The following is a 22,664-nucleotide window of genomic DNA, read 5'->3' as shown; positions in this document are numbered from 1 at the left end:
GTCTGACTCTTTGTGACCCCATGAATCGCAGCACGCCAGGCCTCCCTGTCCATCACAAACTCCCGGAGTTTACTCAAACTCATGCCCATCAAGTTGGTGATGCCATCCAGCCATCTCATCCTCTGTCATCCCCTTCTCCTCCTGCCCCCAATCCCTCCCAGCATCAGGATCTTTTCCAACGAGTCAACTCTTCACATGAGGTGGCTAAAGTATTGGAGTTTCAGCTTCAGCGTCAGTCCTTCCAATGAACACCCAGGACTTATCTCCTTCAGGATGGACTGGTTGGATCTCCTTGCAGTCCAAGGGACTCTCAAGAGTCTTCTCCAACACCACAGTTCAGTTCAAAAGCATCAATTTTTCGGCGCTCAGCTTTCTTCACAGTCCAACTCTCACATCCATACATGACCACTGGAAAAACCATAGCGTTGATCAGATGAACATTTGTTGGCAAAGTAATGTCTCTGCTTTTTAATATTCTGTCTAGGTTGGTCATAACTTTCATTCCAAGGAGTAAGCATCTTTTAATTTCATGGCTGCAATCACCATCTGCAGTGATTTTGGAGCCCAAAAAAATAAAGTTCTGACACTGTTTCCACTGTTTCCGCATCTATTTCCCATGAGGTGATGGGACCAGATGCCATGATCTTAGTTTTCTGAGTGTTAAGTTTTAAGCCAACTTTTTCACTCTCCTCTTTCACTTTCGTGAAGAGACTTTTTAGTTCCTCTTCTCTTTCTGCCATAAGGGTGGTGTCATCTGCATATCTGAAGTTACTGATATTTCTCCCAACAATCTTGATTCCAGCTTGTGCTTCTTCCAGCCCAGCGTTTCTCATAATGTACTCTGCATATAAGTTAAATAAGCAGGGTGACAATATACAGCCTTGACCTACTCCTTTTCCTATTTGGAACAAGTCTGTTATTCCATGTCCAGTTCTAACTGTTGCTTCCTGACCTGCATACAGGTTTCTCAAGAGGCAGGTGAGGTGGTCTGGTATTCCCATCTCTTTTAGAATTTTCCACAGTTTATTGTGATCCACACAGTCGAAGGCTTTGGCATAGTCAATAAAGCAAAAATAGATGTTTTTCTAGAACTCTCTTGCTTTTTCAATGATCCAGCGGATATTGGCAATTTGATCTCTGGTTCCTCTGCCTTTTCTAAATCCAGCTTGAACATCTGGAAGTTCTCGGTTCATGTATTGCTGAAGCCTGGCTTGGAGAATTTTGAGCATTACCTTACTAGCATGTGAGATGAGTGCAATTGTGTGGTAGTTTGAGCATTCTTTGGGATCGCCTTTCTTTGGGATTGGAATGAAAACTGATCTTTTCCAGTCCTGTGGCCACTGCTGAGTTTTCCAAATTTGCTGGCATATTGAGTGCAGTGCTTTCACAGCATCATCTTCAGGATTTGAAATAGCTCAACTGGAATTCCATCACCTCCACTAGCTTTGTTCGTACTGAAGCTTTCTAAGGCCCACTTGACTTCACATTCCAGGATGTCTGGCTCTAGGTGAGTGATCACACCATGGTGATTATCTGGGTCGTGAAGATCTTTTTTGTACAGTTCTTCTGTGTATTCTTGCCACCTCTTCTTAATCTCTTCTGCTTCTGTTAGGTCCATACCATTTCTGTCCTTTATTGAGCCCATCTTTGCATGAAATGTTCCCTTGGTATCTCTAATTTTCTTGAAGAGATCTCTAGTCTTTCCCATTCTGTTGTTTTCCTCTATTTCTTTGCATTGATCACTGAGGAAGGCTTTCTTATCTCTCCTGGCTATTCTTTGGAACTCTGCACTCAAATGGGAATATCTTTCCTTTTCTCCTTTGCTTTTCACTTCTTTTCTCAGCTATTTGTAAGGCCTCCTCAGACAACCATTTTGCCTTTTTGCGTTTCTTTTCCATGGGGATGGTCTTGATCCCTGTCTCCTGTACAATGTCACGAACCTCTGTAAAACCTTGACAAATCCAGCCTTGATTTAGCTGATGACAAAGGCCAGGGTGACCCCTGCAGAAACCAGTCAGATAAGGCCAACAATGATGGAAACTGGGAGATGGGACCGGCTTGGAAAGCACAAGCCCACCTTAAGGGGACTGTTCAATCCAGCTAATTGTTGTCATCTCAGAATGAAGGCCCTCTAGTATCAGATGTACCTCAAGAAATCAGATTTCATGTAAAAATCCAAATTAATAATTTTTAAAATAATTTTATATTTTGACTGTGCTGGGTCTTTGCTGTTCTTTGACCTGTCATCTGGTTGCTATAATAAGCGGGAGCTACTCTCTAGCTCTCATTGCAGTGGCCTCTCTTGCTCTGAGCACAAGCTCTAGGGCTCCTGGGCTCTAGGGTACAGGCTGAATAGTTGTGGTACACGGGGTTAGTTGCTCCTTGGCGAGTGGAACCTTCCCAGATCAGGGGTCAAACCCATGTTTCTTGTATTGACAGGGAAATTCTTCACCACTGAGCCACAGGGAAGCCCCTTAACTAATTTTAAACTATGACATCCAGTCATATTGATAATTAGGACCCTTAATATGATGGGATGAGAATGACACTTTCTTTCTGTGCTCTCTTAAAAACCCAGGGCCCCAGTCTAATCATGAGAAAAACATCAGAAGAATTGCAATTCAGAGAAATTCTACAAAATACCTGACCAGTACTCCTGAAAACTGTGAGGTCAATAAACAAGGAAAGTCTGAGAAACTGTCACAGCCAAGAATGGCCCAAGGAGAAAAGACAACTAAATGTAACAATGGTTATCTCCTACCTGAGTTCTTGGAACAAAAAAGACACAAGTTAACAACTAAGGAAATCTGCCTGAAGCATGGACTATCCCTATTGGTTCACCCTAGAGAAATGGCAACCCACTCCAGTATTCTTGCCTGGGAAATCCCTGGTGGTCTTATATAACTGTAATGACTGAGCACATCCCTATTGGTTATTTCATTTTTAACAAACATACCATACTACTGCGTGATGTTAATAATAAGGTTAACTATCGTCACAGTTTTTCAGTCATTTAAAACTGTTCAATTTTTTTTCCCCTAAATGTGGTCTAGGTGGCAGTATGTGTTCAGACTACATTCTCCTAGCAGTTCTAGTCCCCAAACTTGCCTTCCCACCCGTCTCATTACACAGTTAAGATTGTTGTCATTTAGTCACTAAGTCATGTCTGACTCTGCAAATCCATGGACTGTACCCTGCCAGGCTCCTCTGTTCATGGGATTTCCCAGCAAAGAAGTGGGTGCCATTTCCTTCTCCAGGGGATTTGCCCGACCAAGGGATCGAACTCAGGTCTCCGGCATTGGCAGGATTCTTTATGGATGAGCCAAAAGGAAATTAACCTTCCTCATATTTATTTTCACAGGGTTCTAATACTCAAAACTTTGTTGAACACTTGGCAATGTCCAAACCTCTTACCTGGGATTCAACTTTCTAATACTAACCAACTTTCCAGCTTTCTCATTGGCCCCTCAACTCTAGCTGAAACAATGTCCATCTATCTCTACACCAGCTGTTTGCCTCTGTTTCCTTCAATCACCCCTGTCCGCCTTCTTTTATTAGAATCCTTCCTCTCCTTCAAGGTCTTTGTTGAAATGCCATGCTATCAGTTAAGCCCATCAGTACCTTCCTCTTGACCCCAGCCCAGGGCTTCCTATTCTTCCCACACACGTTGCACTCCTCTGATCAATGCACACTACCTTCACTAACTGGGCACTTTTTTGAAGCACCAAACAATTCTGTCCACCTGCTCTGGACAGGCAGGTGAGATGGCAAATGCATAGAAGAAATGGTGTGGATCTTAGCACCAACGGCACAACTTACTTGTTGCATGATTTTGGGCAAAACCATCACCCACTGCCACTAGAAGGTATGGAGAGGATGAAAGCAATGAAGTAGACAGGTGGGTACTCGTCTTAGAACGTGAAGTGCTTTGCCCACTGGAAAAACTTGACATTCCCTCAAGCACCCTACGGTGCTATGCCCACTGGCAGCAGAATAACTTTACACTGGACAAGAAGTCAATTTTTTTTTTATTGGGAAACCAATGTAACAAACCTAGACTTATTGAAAATGAAATCAGTAACTAAGACTCTGCAGGCCCCATCCCCAACCAGCACCAAGGCCTCTGCTTGGCCTGACCCCAGCTTCTTTAGTCCCCAAAAGAACAACCACGTGAAGAACCTGGGGTCAACCTCAGGGCTACTTTCCCACACTGCAACTCCCCATACCCCACCCTCAGTTGACACACCCCAGATCAGCAGGCTGGGTCTAGGCCCAAGGAGGGAATAGTGAGGTTTCCTGGGTGGCAGGGAATCACAGCCAAGCCCCAACCTGGTCAAAATTCCAAGTTAGCAAAGGAAGACAGAAGGAAGACTGGCTTGCCCACCCGCTCCCCTCCCCCCAGTCATCCCAGACAACAGGCTCACATCCCTGATCAGTAACACTGTGATTCTGAGGTGTCAATAGGGCTCCCAGTGGCTTCACCAGATTACTGCAAAGGGTCCAGGGGAGAAGGCAGGCATTTATCCAACCATCTGCTCAGTATTAGCCAGCCAAGCTGCTGCCCTCGGCTTGGGCTGTGGCCCCTCTCCCCTCCAAATACCCATGTATTTGGGTACCAGTTCTCCTGCTAGAGAGAAGTCAGTCCAGGAGGCCCTTTCTTCCCCAGCCAGGGAGGAAGGCTGGCCTGGGATGGCTACACCAGCTTCTTGGCTTCAAAGAAGCTCTTGAGGTGTCTCATCTGCCAGACACCGATGGCTACGAGGATGAGGGTCTGCAGGATGGACCACCACAGCACCCTTTGGTTGGTGCTCTCGCTGGTCTGCCGGAAGCGCTCCTCTCGCCACTGTGGGAAGGGAAAACAGACGAGAAGCCTGAGTTGCCTGGGCCTCATCTGGGCCACTGGAACCACTGGGTTCCCTCCCCAGATGATGCCCCAGGACCAACTAACTTTGCCCAGGTTCCAAATGCAAGTGTCTGAAAAGAACCACCCCACCTGGGAATGAACTGTCTTCATCCTCACCAGCTATATGCCCACTCATTTCTCCCAGGTCCATTGGCTCATCTGTTAGGTACAGCCCTCACCTGGTCCTACCCTGATGCCTGGAAGAGTGGTAAAGTGGCTGTTGCATTACTCTATCAGACAGAGCTGTCCTGGGATGCTCAGAAATGGATTTGCTCTGAGCCCTCTGCCTGGGTCTCCCAAACTGCTCCTTGCATACTGTGTGCACAGGTTACAAATTGGTAGTCCAGGGGCTGAATTGAGCCCACACATGTATTTTATAGACTCACACAATGTTTAGACAACAATTTAAAACTCAGAATTTTTTACATAAAAAAAAGCCAAAAACCTGGACCTCCAAGTATCTCTCAAAACCCTGGGCGAGCAATTCTGCAATGCTGTCCTCAGTTGACAACAGCAGCTGTTCCCGTTTAGATAGGTTGCTATTCTACCAATCCTTATGGTCACAGATCCATTCATGGTACGGGCCTGGCTCTGGGACACAAGTGAGTTTAAAACCCCTAAACCTGGGAGCACTGGGAACCATGGAAAGAACACCCAAAGTGTTGGTATCTATTCCTGCTCAGTCACTTTGTGTGGCTCCTCATAAGACAATGACAGCCTCTTAAGAGACTGTCTTCTCAATTACAAAGTAGAGTTAGTAATACCCATCCCACCTTTTAGGCTGGCAGTGCAGCACAGACACAGAAGTCCCTTGGATTCATAATGAATCTGATGTGCAACTCCCAGCTAAGACAGAGGGCAGCCTCTGGGAAGAGGCCCACTGCTCCTCAGCCACTCACCCGCTGGTAGTTCTGCTCTTTCTGGATCTGCTCCACTTGCTCAACCAGCTGTCGCACTCGTAGCTGCAGCTCACTTAACTTGTCTTTGGCAGCAATTTCTGCATAGTCGTTGGCATGTTCACCTACCTGGATGTCCAGGTGAACTCTCTGGAGACAGACAAGACCAGGAAGGTTGGGAGAATCAGGTAGCCCTGCTCTGTCTTCCTGCCAGGGCCTAAGAGCTGGTCCTCCCACCTTTCTTCATTTGTTCATTTACCCAACACTGACTGAGGCATCCTCAGTGTCTGGCTCTATGGGGCTCCAGGCCCAAAGGCAAGAATAAGCCTTGGCTGATGCTCTCACCAGTGCATATACAGAAAGCTTTTCAACCACCCGCTTAATGTTCTCTGGAAACCCAGTTGTATTAAGAGACACAAAATCTGACATAGTCACCTACAGTACCACCAGTTAGTTCCCAGTCTTGATGAGCTATAGGTTGAAAGAATCCAACATGGGTCCACTTACCAGCATGCCTCCAGCAAAGAGAGAGAACTTGGTGGAATTGGAGTGAAGACAGATCTGATGCTCACCAGGGGTATGGGAGGTGAAGGTGAATCTGCCTTCAGAGCCATACTGCCGGGCCAGGATAACCTGGAGAGCAGAGACTTCAATGAGCATTACAGTAAGGATAAGGCTGAATGGTGCTTAAGGCTCTAAGTGCCTTAAAAGTTGACAAGCAGAGACATCCCACAACACTAAAAGTTCCAATGCTGCTTAGCAGCAGTTGCCAAAAACTTGCCTTTGAGCTATCTGGAGAAAGGGTGAAGAGACTGACATGAAGTTGGCATGTGACCACTGTTGGAAAGGTCTTTACTTTATTCATAACTCATGCCCTTTCAACTCTTTCACTGTGATTCTTGCAAGTGAAAGATGACAGTGAAACGGTTTTGTTTGGTTGGTTTGGGATGTGGTTTAATATCCTTTTTTGTCAAATTAAAAGCTGCTCATTCTTTTTTGGAAACTACCCTGTTCCCTGATATCCTAAAGTCTATATGCCACAGCTTTAGAGTCAACAAAACTCTTTGGTTTCCAGTACCACAATTAATCCACCCATCACATCTGTTAAGATGGATGAATTTCTATTTCACAGACCTAGAAAAATGGCTCAGGAAAAGCAACTGACTTGAATTTCAGTGAGATCAGTAACAAGTTGACAGAAGCAGCTACCACTGAAACAGCCCAAGGTTAGACTGGAGTAAAAACGCAGGTTCTTCCCATAGTACCAACTGTCTTTTTTTTTTTTTTTTTTTTTTTTTACCAGTTTAGCAGATGCGGAAACTATAAGAGGAAGTACCAGCGCCTGCTTGATCTGGCGCCCAAGTGCAGAGCGGGGTGGGGGGTGTGAGGCTGAGGGGCCGACTCACTTTATCCTCTGGGTCTTTAACCTCCACGAACATGCCAAGTCCAGGGGTGGCCGGCTGGTACTCCTCTCGCTGCTTGTCATACAGCTGCGTCCGGTAGTTTCCTGGAGGGAAGCGGGGGGAGCCCAGTCTGAGGAGCGCGAGGTGGCGCCGGGTCCACGGTGGCCAGGGCACTGCGAGGCAGCTTGCTCCCGGCTCTGAAGACGTGACTCTCCCGCACTCCCCCCACCCCCACCCCAAGACCGCGGTCTTGAAAACTCTCTCCCTTCCCCCGTACCTATAACCATGGTCTCGTCCGGAATCTCCTCAATAAAGCACTTTTTTTCCGTCTCCCCAATGTGGAAGTATAGCGCGCCTCCGCGGGCCGCAAACCACAGCAGTAGTAGAAGGACCCGAACGACCCTACCCAACCGGGAGCCAGGGCAGAGCCCGACGACCCACAAGCTCCGCTCAGCAGCCATCTTGCCCCACCTGCCCGCGCAGGCGCAGCGTGCCGCGCCACGTAGCCCTGCCGCCGCCGCGGGACCTGCCGGGACAGCGAGTTCCGCTGGGTGGACTACAAGTCCCAGATGCTCCGAGGCCGCGGCGCGGCAGTACCTGATTGGGGCGTCGCTTCTATCTAGGGCCGAATTAGAGCTGCAGAATTGGATTTTTTTCCCCTTTAACTCTCATCGCCGCCCAGTGACTGGTGTAGATTATCACTTTGTTTTGTTTTGTTTTACAGATGGTGAAACTAACGTACTTTGAGTCGGCAAGCGAATTATAAGGGACAGGAGACTAACCTAGGATGCTTGATTTCCCTGGGCATAGGCTCTTCTGCTTGTGTTTTCCTCTGTGCTGTTTTAACTACATGCTATATCACTGCTGTTGTAACCACCACTTAGAATTAACAAATAATTACAGAATTAACAAATGATAACATTTTATGATAATACTTCAGGTATTTTTAAAGTTAAACTTCTTAGAGACATCCCAATCTTCCCTGATAGCTCAGTTGGTAAAGAATCCGCCTGCAATGCAAGGGGTGGGGAGGAGCTGCTGGAAAAGGGATAGGCTACCCACTCCAGAGTTCTGGCCTGGAGAATTCCATGGACTCTATGGTCCATTGATATATATATTTCATGGACACGTATATCCCATGGGGGTCACAAGGAGTCGAACACAACTGAGTGACTTTCACTGAGGTATCAATTTGATATAAGTTCCCATCAGGAAGCTTCCATAAGCCTCTTATCCTTGTCCATCAGAGGGCAGACAGACTGGAAACCACAATCACAGAAAACTAACCAAACTGATCACATCGACCACAGCCTTGTCTGACTCAATGAAACTATGAGCCATGCCATCTAGGGCCACCCAGGATGGACAGGTCATGGTGGAGAGTTCTGACAAACTGTGGTCCACTGGAGAAGGGAATGGCAAACCACTTCAGTATTCCTGCCTTGAGAACCCCATGAACAGTATGAAAAGGCAAAAAGAGAGAACACTGAAAGATGAACTCCCAGGTCGGTAGGTGCCCAATATGCTACTGAAGATCAGTGGAGAAATAACTCCAGAAAGAATGCAGAAATGGAGCCAAAGCAAAAACAATGCCCAGTTGTGAATGTGATTGGTGATGGAAGTAAAGTCTGATGCTGTAAAGAGCAATATTGCATAGGAACCTAGAATGTTAGGTCCATGAGTCAAAGCAAATTTGAAGTGGTCCAACAGGAGATGGCAAGAGTGAACATCAACATTTTCAGAATCAGTGAACTAAAATGGACTGGAATGGGCGAATTTAACTCAGGTGACAATTATATCTACTACTATGGGCAAGAATATTTTGGCTACCTTGTGCAAAAAACTGACTCTTTTGAAAAGACCCTGATGCTGGGAAAGATTCAGGGCAGGAGGAGAAGGGGACAGAGGATGAGATGGTTGGATGGTGTCTCCGACCATGAATTTGGGTAAACTCTGAGTTGGTGATGGACAGGGAGGCCTGGCGTGCTGCAGTCCATGGGGTCGCAAAGAGTTGGACAAGACTGAGCAACTGAACTGAACTGAACTGTGGGCAAAAATCCCTTAGAAGAAATGGAGTAGCCATAATGGTCAACAAAAGAGTCTGAAATGCAGTACTTGGATGCAATCTCAAGCACAACAGAATGATTTCTGCCCATTTCCAAGGCAAACCATTCAATATCACAGTAATCCAAGTCTATGCCCCAACAAGTAATGCTGAAGAAGCTGAAGTTGAACGGTTCTGTTAAGAACTACAAGAACTTCTAGAACTAGCACCCAAAGAAGATGTCCTTTTCATTATAGGGGACTGGAATGCAAAAGTAGGAAGTCAAGAAATACTTGGAGTAGCAGGCAAATTTGACCTTGGGGTACAAAGTGAAGCAGGTCAAAGGTTAATAGAGCTTTGACAAGAGAACACATTGGTCATAGCAAACACCCTCTTCCAACAACACACAAGAAGACTCTATACATGGACATCACCAGATGGTCAACACCAAAATCAGATTGATTATATTCTTTGCAGCAAAAGATGGTGAAGCTCTATACAGTCAGCAAAAACAAGACCGGGAGCTGACTGTGGCTCAGATCATGAACTCCTTATTGCCAAATTCAGACTTAAATTGAAGAAAGTAGGGAAAACCACTAGACCATTCAGGTATGACCTAAATCAAATCCCTTATGATTGTACAGTGTAAGTGACAAATAGATTCAAGGGATTAGACAGAGTCCCTGAAGAACTATGGGTGGAGGTTTGTGATATTGTACAAGAGGCAGTGATCAATACCATCCCCAAGAAAAAGAAATGCAAAAAGGCAAAATGGTTGTCTGAGGAGGTCTTACAAATAGCTGAGAAAAGAAGAGAAGCTAAAGGCAAAGGAGAAAAGGAAAGATATTCCCATTTGAGTGCAGAGTTCCAAAGAATAGCCAGGAGAGATAAGAAAGCCTTCCTCAGTGATCAATGCAAAGAAATAGAGGAAAACAATAGAATGAGAAAGACTAGAGATCTCTTCAAGAAAATTAGAGATACCAAGGGAACATTTCATGCAAAGATGGGCTCAATAAAGGACAGAAATGGTATGGACCTAACAGAAGCAGAAGATATTAAGAAGAGGTGGCAAGAATACACAGAAGAACTGTACAAAAAAGATCTTCACGACCCAGATAATCACCATGGTGTGATCACTCACCTAGAGCCAGACATCCTGGAATGTGAAGTCAAGTGGGCCTTAGAAAGCTTCAGTACGAACAAAGCTAGTGGAGGTGATGGAATTCCAGTTGAGCTATTTCAAATCCTGAAAGATGATGCTGTGAAAGCGCTGCACTCAATATGCCAGCAAATTTGGAAAACTCAGCAGTGGCCACAGGACTGGAAAAGGTCAGTTTTCATTCCAATCCCAAAGAAAGGCGATCCCAAAGAATGCTCAAACTACCACACAATTGCACTCATCTCACATGCTGGCAAAGTAATGCTCAAAATTCTCCTAGCCAGGCTTCAACAGTATGTGATCTGTGAACTTCCAGATGTTCAAGCTGGATTTAGAAAAGGCAGAGGAACCAGAGATCAAATTGCCAACATCCTTTAGATCACTGAAAAAGCAAGAGAGTTCCAGAAAAACATCTATGCTGCTTTACTGACTACGCCAAAGTCTTTGACTCTGGATCACAACAAACTGTGGAAAGTTCTTAAAGAGATGGGAATACCAGACCACCTGACCTGCTTCCTGAGAAATCTGTATGCAGGTCAAGAAACAACAGTTACAACTGGACATGGAACAACAGACTGATTCCAAATAGAGAAAGGAGTATGTCAAGGCTGTATATTGTCACCCTGCTTATTTAACTTATATGGAGAGTACATCATGCGAAATGCCAGGCCAGATGAAGCACAAGCTGGAATCAAGACTGCTGGGAGAAATATCAATAACCTCAGATATGCAGATGACACCACCCTTATGGCAGAAAGTGAAGAAGAACTAAAGAGTCTCTTCATGCAAGTGAAAGAGGAGAGTGAAAAATTTGGCTTGAAACTCAACATTCAGAAAACTAAGATCATGGCATCTTGTCCCATCACCTCTTGGCAAATAGATGGGGAAACAGTGGAAACAGTGACAAACTTTATTTTCTTGGGCTCCAAAATCACTGCAGATGGTGACTGCAGCTATGAAATTAAAAGACGCTTGCTCCTTGGAAGAAAAGCTATGACCAACCTAGACAGAATATTAAAAAGCAGAGACATTAATTTGCCAACAAAGGTCTGTCTAATCAAAGCTATGGTTTTTCCGTAGTCATGTATGGATGTGAGAGTTGGACTATAAAGAAAGTTGAGCACCAAAGAATTGATGCTTTTGAACTGTGGTGTTGGAGAAGACTCTTGAGAGTCCCTTGGACTGCAAGGAGATCCAACCAGTCCATCCTGAAGGAGATAAGTCCTGGGTGTTCATTGGAAGGACTGATGCTGAAGCTGAAACTCCTGTACTTTGGCCACCTGATGTGAAGAACTGACTCATTGGAAAAGACCATGATGCTGGGAAAGATTGAAGGCGGGAGGAGAAGGGGACGACAGTGGATGAGATGGTTGGATGGCATCACTGACTCTATGGACATGAGTTTAAGTAAGCTTCGGGAGTTGGTGACGGACAGGGAAGCCTGGCATGCTACAGTCCATGGGGTTGCAAAGAGTCAGATATGACTGAGCTACTGAACTGAGGGACATCCCTGGAGGTACAGTGGCTGGGAATCTGCCTGCCAATGCAGGAGTTATAAGTTGGATCCCTGGCCTGGGAAGATTCCACTTGCCAGGGAACAACTAAGCCTCTGCATGCCGCAACTAGTGAGTAGGATGTCACAACTACTGGAGCCCATGTGGGGTAACTACATAAGCCCGAGCACCGAGAGCCTGTGCGCCCCAAGAGGAGAAGCCACTGCAAAGAGAAGCTCCAACAGGGCAACCGAAGAGTAGCCCGAGCTCACTGCAACTAGAAAAAGCCACATCAATGAAGATATAGTGCAAACAAAAATAAATAAGCATTTTTAAAATTAAACTTTTTATATTGAGGAGTGCCCATTACTCAGTTTCCCCCAATGGTATCATCTTGCCCAAGTATAACACAATATCACAACTAGGATATTGACATTGATACAGTCCAGACACAGTAGTTCCATCACCACAAGGATATTTCATGTTGTCCCTTTATAGCCACACCCACTTCCCTACCCTCTTACCCTACCCCTAACTCCCTCTTACCTCAGACAACCACTAATCTGTTTTCCATTTCTATAACTTTGTCATTTCAAGAATGTTATATAAATGGAATCATACAGTATGTAACTTTCTGAGATTGGCTTTTTTCATTCAGCATAATTTTCGAGATTTATTCAGCTTATTGCATGCACCACCTGTTAGTTTCTTTTTATAGTAAAAAATAACCATTACAATGTATAAAGATAAAATTTTGTAATAAACAACTGAAAGGGGTGAGAAAAGAGCTGTTAAAGGAGCAGAGTTTTTATATGTTATCGAAGGTAAACTGATATAAATTCAAATTAGAGTGTTATAATGTTAGGATGTTAAATATAATCTCCATGGTAACCACAAAGAAAATAGCTAAAGAATATACACAAGGGACTTTGCTGGCATTCCAGTGGTTAAGATGCCATGCTTCCACTGCATGAGACACAGCCTCAATCCCTCACTGGAGAATTAAGATCCCTGTGTATGGCAAGGTATGGCAAAAAAAAAAAAAAAAGAATGTACACAAAAAGAAACGAGAAAGGAATTTTAATGTTTCACTACAAAAAGTTACGCAAAAGAAGTAAGCACAAGAAATGAGGAACAAAAAGCTGTAAAGGAAATAGAAAAAAATTGCAAAATGACAGAAGTAAGTCCCTCCTAATAAGTAATTATTTTAAATGTAAATAGATTAAATTTACATGTAAATTTACATTTTATTTACATGTAAATAAATTAATTTACATTTAATTAAATGTAAATAGATTAAACTCTCCAGTCAAGCCAAAGATTGGCAGGATGGGTAAAAAACACAACCCAACTATACGCTATTTGCAAGAGGCTCATTTTATTTCATTTTACTTTTTAAAAATTTTATTGGAAAAAAATTTTATTTTGGAAGAACTCACTACATCAGGTGACAAAATTCCAAAATCAAATTGCATGAAAATAGACATCACAATTTCTTTTACAATAGGTGAGGAAAAAATCTGCAGTATAAAATAGAGGCAAAGGAATATGAAGAAGGAGAAGGGTTTGAGGGTAAACAGCATTTTAAATAGCAAACATAGAAGTTAAGTAGAAAGCTATAGCTGTGCATTCTTTATTCATCCAGACTTCACATTGGGTAACTGAAGGGCAAAAATAAAACCAAATTTTGTATTGTTTGGGGTAAATTTTAATAATTTTAAATCTGAATTGAATTTAGAACCAACTCTTCTTTGTTCGTGGGGATAATGACTGAAAAGTGCTCTCAACAATGAAAAATGTTATTACTATGTCCAATCCAAGAGATGGGTGCAAATAATTTATATAAAAGGGATAAAGCACCTGGTGAGGACCACTCCTCTGAAGTCATCATTAAAGATCAAGTACTTGTGACTTCCCTGGTGGTTCAAAGGTTGGGACTCCGGGCTTCCACTGCAGGGGGCGGGTTTGAGCCTGGCTGGGAAACAAAAATCCTACATGCCAGGTGGCACAGCCAAAAAAAAAAAAATCAAGTAACTGCTTATTGAGTAGTTCAGTATTTGCAGTCAAATGCTCTACCCCTGAGCTATACCCCCTGTAGTTCAGTATTTGAACTAAATGATTTGAAAATTTCCTGACAGACAGAAGAGATAAGAGCAAAGGAGAGTGTGTCAAAACAAAGAAGATACAAAAGTTTAGTAAGTGAAAAGAGTTTAATGAAGCCTGGATGGTTTAAAGGAAATTAATACATGCTGATTTTGTTTGAAAATATTTATTATATAACAAAACATAGATATTCTGGAAAACAATCAGATGAATGCACTTGAAAAGTTTTTGGATTACTCATTATAATTTATAGACCTGTGGTTTTTCCCCATCCATTTGTACAGGTAATCAAGAATTTGATACTAATACTCCTAAAATTGAGATACTATAAACCAAATAGAATTGTTAGGGTTTTTTGCATTAACTTGTGAAATACTTTTCTTTCATCCCACCTACTGGTAGGTAATTTGGAGTAGGTAGTATTGTAACACTTTACGAATGAGTTTCTCTAGTCTATACACCAACTGTAAGAAATATCATTGATTAATGTTCAGAAAGAAGTCCTGAGAAATCTACATAAGTCAATATGCAATTGGGAGAAAGTAACTCCAGCTCCTATGAGAAGATATTCTCTCAGTGCCTGACTCGGGCATTGTGGGTAAAACCGTGACAATGATGCTTGACAGCAGTGGTTGGTTCCTCATGTTTGAATTTTTAATTTGTTTAAGATGGAAACATATTATGTTAAGATGTTTAAGTGATTTTGGGCTCCACCACTGCAGATGGTGACTGCAGCCATGAAATTAAAAGACACTTGCTCCTTGGAAGAAAAGTAATGACCGACATAGACAGCATATTAAAAAGCAGAGACATTACTTTGCCAACAAAGGTCCATCTAGTCAAGGCTATGGTTTTTCCAATAGTCATGTATGGATGTGAGAGTTGGATTATAAAGAAACCTGAGTGCAGAAGAATTAATGCTTTTGAACTGTGGTGTTGGAAAAGACTCTTGAGAGTCCCTTGAACTATAAGGAGATCCAACCAGTCCATCCTAAAGGAAACCAGTCCTGAATATTCATTGGAAGGACTGATGCTGAAGCTGAAACTCCAATACTTTGGCTACCTGATGCGAAGAACCGACTCATTGGAAAAGACCCTGATGCTGGAAAAGATTAAAGGTGGGAGGAGAAGGCGACGACAGTGGATGAGATGGTTGGATGGCATCACCGACTCAATGGACATGAGTTTGAGTAAACTCCAGGAGTTGGTGATAGATAGGGAGGTCTGGCGTGGTGTAGTCCATGGGGTCGCAAACAGTCGGACATGACTGAGTGATTGAACTGAACTGAAGATGGGAACATTAAAAAATATGTGCTTTAATTATAGACATGGAAATAATTATTTCTCTGTCTGATCCATCATCCTGCCAAGGCTGAGATTTTTGTAACTACTGCTTTGTCCAATGCATTTGTAAACAGACATTCCACAATTCTGCTAGAACTGTTTTCAAGTTACTACTGTAGATGATTTGTCTAAAGAAATACTCCCATACATTAAAAAAAAAAGGGAAATTAGATGGAAACTTTTAGTCCTAATTGCTTTTCATCTGACTTGCTTTAAGGAATCTTTTAAAACTGGTAAGAAACAATAGGGAAAGAAAACCTGCTAAAATCTTTCAGAATTTATGTGATTCTTATTCTACTACAAGAAAACATTATCTGGTGCAAGGTATATTTGTGGATGTACGTAAACACATGTATAGTACTATCTGGATCATATTGTGCTATGTACAAGTCTTTACAATTCTTCCTGAAGGTTAAAGCAGTTCGTTAGAATTCGAAATGCATAATTATCTGTAAGTTGGCACTTTTTAATCTCTTGTCAACATTGATACTGGCATGTTTTTTTGCAGCCCAGTTCTAGCCTTATTTGCCAACTTGTTACAACAGAAGTCCAGCAATAGGTGAGTAGAGTGCAAGGAAAATAGTGCCATGTTTCTCAACTGGAGTCCCTGAAAAAAGTGAAGTTACAGCTGTTGAATAAATGTCACTCAAAAGCAGTCTCTTGGCTTTTCCTCATACAGCAGGCAACTTTCCTTTTTTGTTAATTAATTCATTTGACTGTTTCAGGCTTTAGTTGTGGCATGCGGGATCAAGGTCCCTGACCAGGGATCAAACCCGAGCCTCCTGAAGTGGAAGCATGGAGTGTTAGCCACTGGACCACCAGGAAATTCCCCCAACGTTTCATTTTATTTCACCATTTCTGTCTTCATTCTTTTACAGGATCAATATTAGCAGATGAGTCTCCATTAGGGTCTACCAGCATAGGAATGACACTAATCATGATGGTTTCCACAGTGGGAATAGGCAGCCAGCGTTCCTCAGGTTTTTCATAGCCATATTTATCTTTTTCAGGCTTGTGAAGAATAGCAATGCGTGTGTCACCATTTTTATCAACATTTGGGTGCCAGATTTCTATAATGAATTTTATTTTAGGAAGAACAATAGAAAGGATTGCCCATTGATAGAGATCATAGTCATCTATCAAGCCTGCTGAAAAGCCTTCCATTGGATTTTTGTTGAGTTCTACCAACTGTCTTTGCCAAGAGTCTGGGTTGGCACTGGGGCTTTGGAAGGACTGAGGACAGGCTCTGGGGCTGCTGGAGCTGGCTGTGCTGAGGAAGCAGGGTCCCCACCACCGGCAGGTCCAAACTGAGGGAGGCTGGGCTGGGACAGCGGTACAGGATTTCGCTCGCTCTCCGTTCCTTCAACCCACCTGGTGGGGCCCACCTGTGCCTCCCCCTGCCACTGCCTAACTCAAGAGACTATCTCATTTTATTATTATTATTGTGGGTCACACCACAGGGTTTGTGGGATCTTAGTTTCCCCACCAGGATTGAACCCTGACCCATGGCAGTGAAAGCGCCAGGTCCTAACCACTGGTCTGCTGTACTTCGTCGCTCAGTTGTGTCTGACTCTTTGCAACCCCATGGACTGTAGCCCGTCAGGCACCTCTGTCCATGGGGATTCTCCAGGCCAGAATACTGGAGTGGATAGCCTTTCCCTTCTCCAGGGCATCTTCCCAACCCAGGTATCAAACCTAGGTCTCCCACATTGCAGGCAGAGTCTTTACCATTTAAGCCACCAGGAAAGTCCAAGAATACGAGAGTGGGTAGCCTATCCCTTCTCCAGGGGAACTTCCTGACCCGGGAATCAAACCAGAGTCTCCTGGATTGCAGGCGGATTCTTTACCAGCTGATGAACCACTGGACTGCCAGGGAATTCCCAAGAGACTAGTTTTAGCTACAAAGACAGAAACAGACTTGAAAGTGAAAGAACTGAAAAGGATAGTCCAGGCAAATAGTTACCAGGAGAGAGCAAGAGTGGCTAAACTAGTATCAAACGAAATAGATTTTAAGTTTAAAAAAGTACAAGAAACAAAGGACATTATATATTAATAAAAGGTTCAATACAGCAAGAAGATAAAATGATTATGAATATTTACATACCCAATAATAGATCATAAAAATTCTGAAGCAAAAATTGACAGAATTGGTGACTTTGTCAGTCTAGGTTAAGAATTCCAAAGCAGGGGACACAGTTTCAATCCCTGGTTGGGGAACCAGATTCCACACTCTGCTTGGCCAAAAAATAAATTTTTTTTTAAATGGACAGAATTGAAAGTAAAACAAGACAGTTCTACAATTATAGCTGGAGTCTTTAATATCCAACTCTCAAGTGGGTGGTTTAGTTACTAAGTCATGTTTGACCCTTGTGACCCCATGGACTGTAGCCCACCAGGCTCCTCTGTTCATGGGATTTTCCAGGCCAGAATACTGGAGTAGGTTTGCCATTTCCTTCTCCAGAGGATTTTCCCTACCCAGGGATCAAATCCAGGTCTCCTGCATTGCAGGCATATTCTTTACCAACTGAAATACCAGGGGAGCCGCGAACTCTCAATAATGGATAGGAAAAAAACAACAACAGAAGACAAGTAAGGAAACAGAGGACTTGAACAACCCAGTGAGCCAACCAGATTTAATAGACATACGAAACACTCTAGCTAACAATAACAGAATATACATTCTTCTCACGTGCACATGGAACATTTCTCAGAATATAGAAAATATTGAGATAAAGTGTCACAATAGATTTTAAAAATTAGACAGCATACAAAGTATGTTCTCTGACAACAGTGGGATGAAGTTAAAAACCATTAACAGGAGGAAAATTGGAAAAAATCACAAATGTGTGGAAATTAAACAATAGCTTTTTGTGTGATTAGAGCTATTCATTTATTTAACCACTGTGATGTGAGCACCTATTTTGTGCCAAGTTCTAATTTTTGTATTAGATATATGTTGGTGACTCAAAAATAGACACGTTCTCTGGCCATATGGTACTTACTGTCTAGTAAAGGGGATTGTATGATTTTAAATATAAACTTTTTTCTTTTTAAACAACCAGTGGATCAAGAAGAAATCACAAGGTATTTCTAAAAATACACTTAGAGATGACTGACAACAAAAACACAGTGTACCAAAACTTATGGGACCCAGAGAAAGCAGTGCTAAGGGGCACAGTTACAGCTATAAATGCTTCTGGGAATAAATAAGATCTCAAATCAACAACCTCACTTTACAGTTTAAAGAACTAGTAAAAGAAGAACAAACTAAACCCCAAACTAGGAGAATGAAGAAAATTATAGATTAGAGCAGAGATAAATAAAACAAGGAACAGAAAATTGACAAATCTTTAACTAGATGGATTCAAACAATACTCAGATGACTAATATCAGAAATGAAAGTGAGGACAATTCTAGACAAATAAAAATTATTACAAGACAGTACTATAGGAAAGAGCTTCTCAGGCCACATTAGTGGTAAAGAACCCACCTGCCAATGCAGGACGCATAAGTGGTGCGGGTTCAATCCCTGGGTTGGGAAGATCCCTTGGAGGAGAGCATGGCAACCCACTCCAGTCTTCTTGCTTGGAGAATCCCCATGGACAGAGGAACCTGGAGGGCTACAGTCCATAGGGTCGCAAAAAGTCAGACATGACAGAAGCGACTTGGCACACTTGCACTCTAAGTAATTGTACGCCAACAAATCGGATTAAACTAGTTGAGACAGACAAATTCCTAGAATCTCAAAACCTACCAAGACTAAACTACAAAGAAACATAAGTAAGGAGAGTGAATCAGTAATCTAAAAATCTCCCAACAGGAAAAAAAAGCCATCAAGGTGAATTCTACCAAACGTTTAAAGAAGAGCCAACACTAAACTTTTCAAAAAATTAAAGTGGGAAGGTTTTCTAATTCATTTCTAATTCTTTCATTCAGGGTAAATCAGCATTACTCTGATACTAAGTTCAGTTCAGTCGCTCAGTCGTGTCCGACTCTTTGCAACCCCATGAATCGCAGCATACCAGGCCTCCCTGTCCATCACCAACTCCCAGAGTTTACTCAAACTCATGTCCATTGAGTCAGTGATGCCATCCAACCATCTCATCCTCGGTCGTCCCCTTCTCCTCCTGCCCCCAATCCCTCCCAGCATCAGGGTCTTTCCCAATGAGTCAACTCTTCACATGAGGTGGCCAAAGTACAGGAGTTTCAGCTTCAGCATCAGTCCTTCCAATGAACACCCAGGACTGATCTCCTTTAGGATGGACTAGTTGGATCTCCTTGCAGTCCAAGGGACTCTCAAGAGTCTTCTCCAACACCATAGTTCAAAAGCGTCAATTTTTTGGCGCTCAGCTTTCTTCACAGTCCAACTCTCACATCCATACATGACCACTAGAAAAACCATAGCCTTGACCAGATGGACCTTTGTTGGCAAAGTAATGTCTCTGTTTTTTAATATGCTATCTAGGTTGGTCATAACTTTCCTTCCAAGGAGTAAGCGTCTTTTAATTTCATGGCTGTAGTCACCATCTGCAGTGATTTTGGAGCCCAAAAAAATAAAGCCTGACACTGTTTCCACTGTTTCCCCATCTATTTCCCATGAAGTGATAGGACCGGATGTCATGATCTTAGTTTTCTGAATGTTGAGTTTTAAGCCAACTTTTTCACTCTCCTCTTTTACTTTCATCAAGAGGCTTTTTAGTTCCTCTTCACTTTCTGCCATAAGGGTGGTGTCATCTGCATATCTGAGGTTATTAATATTTCTCCCGGCAATCTTGATTCCAGCTTGTGCTTCTTCCAGCCCAGCATTTCTCATGATGTACTCTGCATAAAAGTTAAATAAGCAGGGTGACAATATACAGCCTTGACAAACTCCTTTTCCTATTTGGAACCAGTCTGTTGTTCCATGTCTAGTTCTAACTGTTGCTTCCTGACCTGCATATAGGCTTCTCAAGAGGTAGGTCACGTGGTCTGGCATTCCCAACTCTTTCAGAATTTTCCACAGTTTATTGTGATCCACACACCCAAAGGCTTTGGCATAGTCAATAAAGCAGAAATAGATGTTTTTCTGGAACTCTCTTGCTTTTTCGATGATCCAGCAGATGTTGGATACTCTGATACTAAAGCCAGGCAAAAACACTATAAGAAAAGAAACAACAGACTAATATTCCTTATGAAAATTGAATAAAAAATCTTTAACAAAGTACTAGCAGACCAAATTCAGCTGCATATTAAAAGGATTTTACACCATAATCAAGTGAGATTTATCCCTGGAATGCAAAGATGGTTGAACATACAAAAATTCATCAGTGTAATGCACCATGTTAAGAGAAAAAAGAAAAGCACATCATCTCAGTTGATGAAGAAAAAGCATTTGTCAAAATTTAATACCCATTCATGATAAAAGCAAACAAGAAACTAGGCATAGAAGGAAACTACCTCAATATAATAAAAGCCATATGTGAAAAATCCACAATGAGCATCATACTCATGGTGACAGACTGAAATGTTTTCTTCTAAGGTTAGGGAAAAAACAAAGATGTCCACTTTTGCCACTTATACTTCACATAGTTCTAGAAGACTTAGACAAAACAATTACACAAGAAAAAATAGAAGTTATCTAAATTGAGAATGAAAAAGTAAAATTATCTTTGTTCACAGATAATATGGTCTGTGTAGAAATCCTAAAGATTCCAAACATACACACACACACTCAAACCCATTAGACATAATAAACAAATTCAGCAAAATAGCAGGATACAAAGTCAAGACAAAAAATCAGTTGCATTTCTATTCCCATAGGCAAGCTGAAAAAAAAAGTTAATTTTTAAATCCCATTTACAATAGTACAAAAAAGTTTAGGAATTAACTTATCCAAAGAATTGAAAGACTTTTACAATGAAAACTACAAAAAATTTCTAGAGGAAATTGTAGAAGATATAAATAAATAGAAAGACACCCTATGTGTCTTTGGATTGGAAAAATTAATAATTTATGATGTCAGTACTACCCAAAGCAAACTACAGATTTAACGCAATCTCTATCAAAATCCCAGTGACTTTTTTTGCACCCATCCTAAAATTCATATAGAATATCAAGGCACAAAATAGGCAAAACAATCTTGAAAAAGAAGAATCAAGTTCTTGATTTCAAAACTTACTATGTTAATCAAAACAGCGTGGTACTGGCATAAATTACAGACAGATAGGTTAATGGAACAGACTAGAGAGTGCAGAAATAAGCCCTCACATAAACGGTCAAGTTATTTTCAACAAGGGTGCCAAGACAGTTCAATAGGGAAAAGACACTCTTTTCAAACCATGGTGGGAAAATTCAGTATCTACATGCAAAAGAATGAAGTTTCATTGTTACCACCATATACAAAATGAACTCAAAATGGACTCAAGACTTAAATATAAGACCTAAAACTATAAAAACCCTTAGAAGAAAGCATGGCCAAAGTTTCATGACATTGGACTTGGCTGTTGTTTTTTGAATATAATACTGAAGGCACAAGAAACAAAAGACAAAATAGACAAATTGGACTTTATGAAAAAATTTTTTAATGTGGATCAAAAGACACTATCAACAAAGTAAAAAGGCCCACAAAATGGGAGAAAACATTTGCAAATCATACATTAGATAAAGGATTAATATCTAGAATATACAGAACTCCTAAAACTCAACAACAAACAAAAAAACAAACTCAATTCAAAAATAGGTAAAGGACTTGAATAGACATTTCTCCAAAAAGATATATACAAATAGTCATAAGCATATGAAAAGATTCTCAACATTTCCTTCTCCAGGAGATCTTTCCAACCCGGGGATCGAACCCAAGTCTCCCACATTGTAGGCAGATGCTTTTACCATCTGAGCCACTAGGGAAGTCCTAGTTAGCTATTAGGGAAATGGAAATCAAAACTACAATGAGATAGTACCTCCATCCCCCAAAATAAAAAATAAGTATTGGCAAGAATGTAGAGAAATTGGAACCCTTGGGCACTGTTGATGGGAATATAAAAAAAAATATTTAAAATAAAATTACCGTATAATCCAGCAACTCCACTTCTAGGTATACACACAAAAGAATTGAAAGGAGCTTACATTGAGTCCCATCTGAGAAATGCTGTTTCAACTCCGCTGTGGTTTTAATTTGCATTTTCATAATGGCTGATGTTGAACATCTTTCTGTGCAATTATTTGTATCTCTATTTCTTCTTTAATTAGATGTCTCTTCATGTCTTTGCCCATTTTCTATTTGAATTTTTACTTTTGAGTGATGGAAGTTCTTTACATATATTCTATATAGTAGACTTTTG

The 22,664-nt window shown here is 41.8% G+C and overlaps 1 protein-coding gene and 1 pseudogene across 1 annotated transcript; both read right to left on the bottom strand.

Annotated features, from left to right (window-relative positions):
- Positions 1-4,045: 4,045 nt before the first annotated feature.
- Positions 4,046-7,698, bottom strand: TMED9 (transmembrane p24 trafficking protein 9). Its single transcript, XM_020874011.2, has 5 exons — positions 7,480-7,698; positions 7,206-7,306; positions 6,307-6,432; positions 5,803-5,949; positions 4,046-4,843 (listed from the first exon to the last, which is right to left on the bottom strand). The coding sequence occupies exons 1-5, from the start codon at positions 7,661-7,663 to the stop codon at positions 4,694-4,696; spliced, it is 708 nt and encodes a 235-aa protein (XP_020729670.1). The 5' UTR covers positions 7,664-7,698; the 3' UTR covers positions 4,046-4,693.
- A 7,867-nt stretch (positions 7,699-15,565) lies between these two features.
- Positions 15,566-18,042, bottom strand: LOC110128209 (ubiquitin-conjugating enzyme E2 G1 pseudogene; annotated as a pseudogene).
- Positions 18,043-22,664: the final 4,622 nt, after the last annotated feature.

The sequence above is a fragment of the Odocoileus virginianus genome, chromosome 3, assembly GCF_023699985.2.
Source record: "Odocoileus virginianus isolate 20LAN1187 ecotype Illinois chromosome 3, Ovbor_1.2, whole genome shotgun sequence".
NCBI lineage: Eukaryota > Metazoa > Chordata > Mammalia > Artiodactyla > Cervidae > Odocoileus > Odocoileus virginianus.
This window is presented reverse-complemented; position numbering and strand designations above follow the sequence as displayed.